This window comes from Dipodomys ordii, unplaced genomic scaffold (genome assembly GCF_000151885.1).
Source record: "Dipodomys ordii isolate 6190 unplaced genomic scaffold, Dord_2.0 Scaffold47, whole genome shotgun sequence".
Taxonomy (NCBI): domain Eukaryota; kingdom Metazoa; phylum Chordata; class Mammalia; order Rodentia; family Heteromyidae; genus Dipodomys; species Dipodomys ordii.
In genome coordinates, this window is record NW_012267263.1 from 941844 (window position 1) to 948062 (window position 6219).

General features: G+C 40.2%; 1 protein-coding gene across 1 annotated transcript in view; it reads right to left on the reverse strand.

The window, feature by feature from the left end:
- The window catches only part of Mertk (MER proto-oncogene, tyrosine kinase), a gene marked incomplete at its 5' end in the record, with an annotated part of 118799 nt that overhangs the window by 76592 nt on the left and 35988 nt on the right, over positions 1–6219 (reverse strand). The window contains 2 exons of the mRNA XM_013019713.1: positions 656–692; positions 5543–5559. Of these exons, the coding sequence (XP_012875167.1) occupies positions 656–692; positions 5543–5559 (54 nt within the window). The remainder of the gene's footprint in view (positions 1–655; positions 693–5542; positions 5560–6219) is intronic.

Genomic DNA, 6219 nt, shown 5'->3' on the forward strand with positions numbered 1-6219 from the left:
AAAAAAAAACCATGAAAAATTTATAACAGGTCCAATGCTGATCATTCCTATCAAGCTACCCTATCCCTGGGGCTCTATATTCATTATTTCATTGAAATTTCATCAGTGAAACAGACACGACTTTTATCCTTATTTTATATAAAGAAGTGAAGTGGCTTGCCAAGAGACATAAAAGAGCAAGGTAGCACTAGGTAGAGACTAAGCCCTAACTTATTACATCCCCACCTCACCACTAAATCCAGCAAAAGCTTTTCACCGTTCTGTTCCTAATTTTTAGATTTGGTTTTCTCCATGACAAAGTACTTCTTTTACTTACTTATTTTTGGTGCTGTAGATTCTGGCTTTTTTTAAAAATGTTATTATAAAGAGGGGTTATAGTTATGTAAGTCAGAATAAGAGTACATTTCAACCAGGCATTGGTGGTTAAGCTTGTAATCCTAGCTACTCAAGAGGCTGAGATCTGAGGACCATGGTTCAAAGCCAGTCCAGGTAGGAAAGTCTGTGAGATTCTAATTTCCAATCAACTACCTAAAAACCAGAAGTGGTACTATGGCTCAAAGTGGTAGAGTGCAAGCCTTGAGCAAAGGAGCTTAGGGACAGCGCCCACACTCGAAGTTCAAACCCCACAACTGACAAAAAATAAAACCCAAAATACATGTGTTTCTGGACAATGTCACCTCTTCCCTCACTCTCTCCCAGTTGCAGATCTTGTTTTATGATACAGACAGCTGAATTCTACATGTAAGGCAAGTACTACATTGAGTTATACCCTAACTCCAAGAATGCTTCTTTAAAGGAAAAAAAGAAAATAAATTTTAATTGGAAATAATTTTAGTTTCACAAGAAGTTGCAAAAATAACAGAGTTCAAGTGCAACCTTCCTCCTACTTTCCCTACTGATAAAGATCTTACATAACAATGACCAAAACCAGGAAAGTGACTTAGGTATATTACATATCCAGAGTTCATCAACTACTTTTGCTTTGCTTTCTTTGGGGGAAGGGAGGGAGTGTGTACTTCTATGACATTTGAACGATGGTGAGGTTAGTAGATGGAGAACTCTATCATCAAAGAGAGGTTCCCGCACACTTGCTCCCACAGGCACATCCTGTCTCCTATACCCAACCCCTGAGAAACCCTGATCTGTTCGCCACTGTAATTCTGACACTTGGAGAAAGTGACTTCAACTAGCTTTGGCTTTGTTCACTCAGAATAAATGACCTTTACAGTACTTTTTGCTTCTGTTTCTTAAATGCAACTCTTACATCACAGTGTCTAGGGTGCAGTGGAAAGGGTTCTTGTATCAAAAGAGAAAAGGCATATCTGGCTCCACGGCTCAATATCTGTAATCCTAGAAACTCAGGAGGCTGAGATCTAAGGATCTTGGTTTGAAGCCAACATAAGCAGGAAAGTTCATGTGACTGTTATCTGCAATTAACCACAGAGAAGCTGGAAGTGGAGCAGCAGCTCAAGTAGTAGAGTATTAGTTTTGAGTGAAAAAATGAAAAGGCAGGGCCTAGGCCCTGAGTTAGGGTGGAGGGAGAGGAAGAGGGAAATAGGAAGAGGGAAATGGGAAGGGGGGAACAGGAAAGAAGGAAAGAGAAAGGGGGAAAGAGGGAGACAGAGCATGAGAGAGGGAGAGAGAGAATGAAAGAGGGAGCAGGAGGAGGAGAGGGGAAGTGAAAGAAGGGGAAAGGGAGAAGGGGAAGAAGAAGAGAGAGAGAGGGGGAGAAAGAGAACAAGAACATGACTTTTTAAAATTCATAAATATATACTTACTCAAAGTGGCCCAAACCAACAGGGCTATTTAAAGTGCCTTCCTTCTTGGCATTTCTGCTTGGCATTCTCTCAGAAGAGATAAGGAAAGTTTACCTGGAGGTTAATTTTAAGATAGAATCTGGCTCATGCAGCAGTCACTGCTTTATATCTTCAGCAGGTGAGGGGCTGCTGCTTTAGCATAGCCCACCTTGCAAAAAGGTAGCTAAAGACAGAATGGCCTCACTACCTTATACCCCAAATATGAGCCTGTTGGGCAGGGATCAGGTAACAACCTAAAGCTTCCACAAGATGAAGAAGAGACAACTAAATTGTTATGTGATTCTTTTTGTGTTAGTAAAATTCAGATGCCTAGAAACAGTCAACAAGTAGCTGACTTGACAGAAGTGCACACATATCTGGCGCTAGCCCTGTGGGCAGGTCTGTAGCCTGGGATCTATGCCCTGCTCTTTCAGGATCTCATTCAGCCCTTTGGGTCTGAATGTTTTATTACTTTCACTGAACTGGCTACATATATATGAGAAAAGAGACATGCATTCAAATACATAAGTAACTCTACAAATACAAGTCACTTCATCTTCACTATGTCCTTGTGCCCCAGTGAAAGGACCTAAAACCCAAGGATTGTTAGTAGTTCATGCCTTTGTTAGTTCATTCACTCATTCATTCATTCATTCACAAAACTTGGTGATGGGACTCAGCTAATTAAAAATTCACACTTAATAATCTCATGGGTTAATCACCCCTCTTAGAAGTCTGACATGTAAATGGCTATGGTTTGATTGACCATGGGTTGGGGAAGAGGTGCTGTGAGTATACAAAGAGTGGGTGACTAGGAATGTTTTTTACAAAAAAGCTATGAGCCCAATGTCTCAAGGTGAACAGACAACTTTGCCAGATAAAACACAAGGAAAGCAGCTTGGACAGAAGAGATACCATGTGGAAATGCCTGGCTAAGAAAAGATAGGGCATTTAGAGAGCTGCTAGAGCAGGCACCTCTGCAGGTGAGACAGAGGGAGAAAAAAAGATAGGTAGCAGCTAAAGGATGTGGAGCATCAGGGTTAGAATGGTAAATTTTAACCTGTGTAAAGACCAGCTCTGTTCTTTAGCTGTCTCTCTGTTGATGAAGTGGATATTGACTCACTGTGGGTGGCAGGTTGCTGGGAATATAAGGAGAAGAAACTCAGGACCACAGTTAGGATGGGATAGCTACAGTCTTGGCACTGAGCCAAAAAAAAGTCTGAACTAAGGACACATAGTAAAGAAGCAGAGGGAGAGATGAGCTCATCTCTTGGTAGATGACTGTTGGGTGGGGGAAGAGAAAAGGAGAGATTCCAGGCTTCTGGCTTGAGAACATTATTACCTCCACAGGCCTTCCCTGCAGGGGACAGAGGTGCTTTTTTCCCACTGCTAGGAGGAGCCAAAGCAATAGGACAGCTACATCTTGAGGTTACTTTGTGTTGTAATAATAGAAATCAAAATTAAATTGATTGAAGGGGGGAGGCTGGGAAGGGATGGGAAGGGTAAACAAAGGAGGAGGCTGCAATGCTTGGTAAGAAATGTACGCATTATCCTGCCCATGCAATTGTAACCCCTCTGTACAGTTTGTTCACAAATAAAATAAAATAAAATTTAAAAAAAAAAGAAAAGTACTCATTAACTGACTTATGAAATGGTAATCCCCTGTGTACAATATCTTAATAACAATAAAATTATATTTTAAAATATTAAAAAAAAAGAAATGTAAATTTGGCATGCTATTTTGTTATTTTGAATGCTATTAAAAATAAGGGCTAGGAAGAGGAAACAAAGGAGGAGGCTACAATGCTTGATAAGAAATGTACTCATTATCTTGCCCATGTAATTGTAACTCCTCTGTACAGTATTTTCACAATAAAAAATAAATTAAAATAAAATAAGGGCTAGGAATATGGTAAAACATGGTTAGCATATACAGAGCCTGAGGGCTGAGCACCCAGAACCAAAATTAAATTTTAAAAAATTTTAAAGCACATTTTTCTAAAGAAGAAACAAAAGCACTGTTACTAAGAAAACCAGAGTCAGCAGCCCATGTTTCAAATCTTAGAGAAGCGGGACAAATGCTTGACCAATGCAGACATGGGCAGTCATTTAGAAAGCAGGTATTGAATGTCAACTCAGCAGTTTCAATAAAAGTTCTTCATTTACAGACACACTGGTCTCCACTCTGGAAGTTCCAGGAAAGCTGAGTCTTACTTGATATCTATGAAATGTTAGTGAGAATTCCCACTGCCATTTCCTTTCTGATCCATGGTGGTCCCTGGACCAGGGGAGTATCCACACTTTTGGACGCTAGCATTTCTTGAAGATGTTGCAGTCAGCACTCTCCTATGGGTCATTTCTATACCTCCCATAGACCAGCACTGAGCTCAACCCTAAAGATCTGACCAAAGAATCTGCAGTTTCTTCCCTGGGGTCTCGTGAAGAGAATGGGCAGATACAGTAATCCTCCCTTAACCACAGGCAATACATTCCCATGTCTTTCCTGGTGCCTGAAACCACAGATAGTACCAAATCCTGCCACAGTGGTTTTTTCCTGTATACATATACCAATGATAAAACTGAATTTATAAACTAGGCATAATAAGAGATTAGCAGTAATGATAACTAATGATAAAAACTGAGTAAGTCTAATAATATATAGTTGTGAATGTTCTCTTATTGCTAGAATTTTCTTCCATTTAAAATTTTTGGAGCCAGATAACAGAAAACACAGAAAGCAAAACTTCAGATAAAGGGAACTATTGCTTTTTTAGGGAGTGTGGGGGGAAGGACCAGTCATGGGACTTGAACTTGGGGCCTGTGGCACTTTGAGCCACAGCTCCACTTCCAGTTCTCAGATAGTTAATTGGAGATAAGATTCTCACAGACTTTCTTGCCTGGGCTGGACTTGAACCATGACTCTCAGATCTTAGCCTCCTAAGTAGCTAGGCTTATAGGTGTGAGCCACCAGTGCCCAGCTAACTACTGCATTCTTACAGAGAAGGGTATTTGTTATCAGACTGGAAAAAAGGTCAGACCTTTAATCCTTCATGTACATGACACAAGGAACATATTATCCCTTGTCTACTGGGGAAACTGTGGAAACTGGGAACACTGAAATATGTCATTTGGTTTTCTTGGAACAGGATTAGAAAGGATCAAAATGTTAAATATGGCAGATTTTCCTTTTCAGGAGGAAAAAGTTTTCCGATTCCCCCATAAACATTCCTTCTAAATACAGATAGCCTACCATAAGAAACAATAAGTGCATGAGGTAATTCACATATTAGTAGCTCAATTTAGTTATTCCACAATGTGTACATATATCAAATCATTAGTATACATTATAGATACATAACATACATTTCAATTAGAATTTGTGTGTGTGTGCCAATACTGGGGCTTGAACTCAGGGCCTCATGCTCAAGGCTGGTACTCTATGTCAGCTACAGCTCCACTTCCAGCTTTTTGCTGGTTAATTGGAGATAAGTCTCTTGGATTTGTCTGCATAGGCTGCCTTCATGCTTGGATCCTCAGATCTCAGCCTCATGAAAGTAGCAAGGATTACAGACATGAGCTACCAGAGCCTGGCTAAATTGGAATATTAAAAAAAAGAATAAAAAAAAGCAGATGAGTATAAAAATAGGTGTGTCCAAATATCACTTAGAACAACAATTCATTGCAGGTCAACTGTTCATCAACAGGAGAGCAGTAAGGCCCCTCCACTCAGTAAGGCACTGTGTGACGTCACAGTGAGGCAGGCCTGTGGCAGGTGGTAAGAAGATCCTGGAGTATACACACATGCCAGTAAGCTTGGAGGACAAGAAGGGCCAGAGTAGTGGAGAAGGTTAGTTTCCTCTGTACAGGGAGCAAAAGTATGGAGAACAAAAAGACTCTCCTGTTTTGTTTTGGCCTGTCATTGTGGCTTGAAAGGTTTTTACAATGGATGTGGGTTTATTCACAGACTATTATGTAATAAAAAGGATGAAATTAACTGGCCTGTGTGTTATCATTCTAATTGAAGGAAAATCACATATGTACACATATAAATAGTTATAGGAAAACTTAGAGGAAATGGAACACCAGTGTTCTCCGTATAACTACAAACTATACAAGATGTCAAATACTTTTCTCAATATTTCACATTTTAAAACTCAAAAGCAAAAAAGTGACATTGATCAAAATATATTGCATTTATAAACTGCTTTATAAGCAACTCCTTTGTACAATTAAAGATAATTTTTCTTTTTTTGGGGGGGGTCCAGTCGTGGGGCCGGAACTCTGGGCCTAGGCACTGTCCCTCAGCCCTTTTAGCTCAAGGCTAGCGCTACCACTTGAGCCACAGCACCACTTCCGGCTTTTTTCTTTTTGCTTATGTGGTGCTGGGGAATCGAACCCAGGGCCTCATGCATGCAAGGCAAGC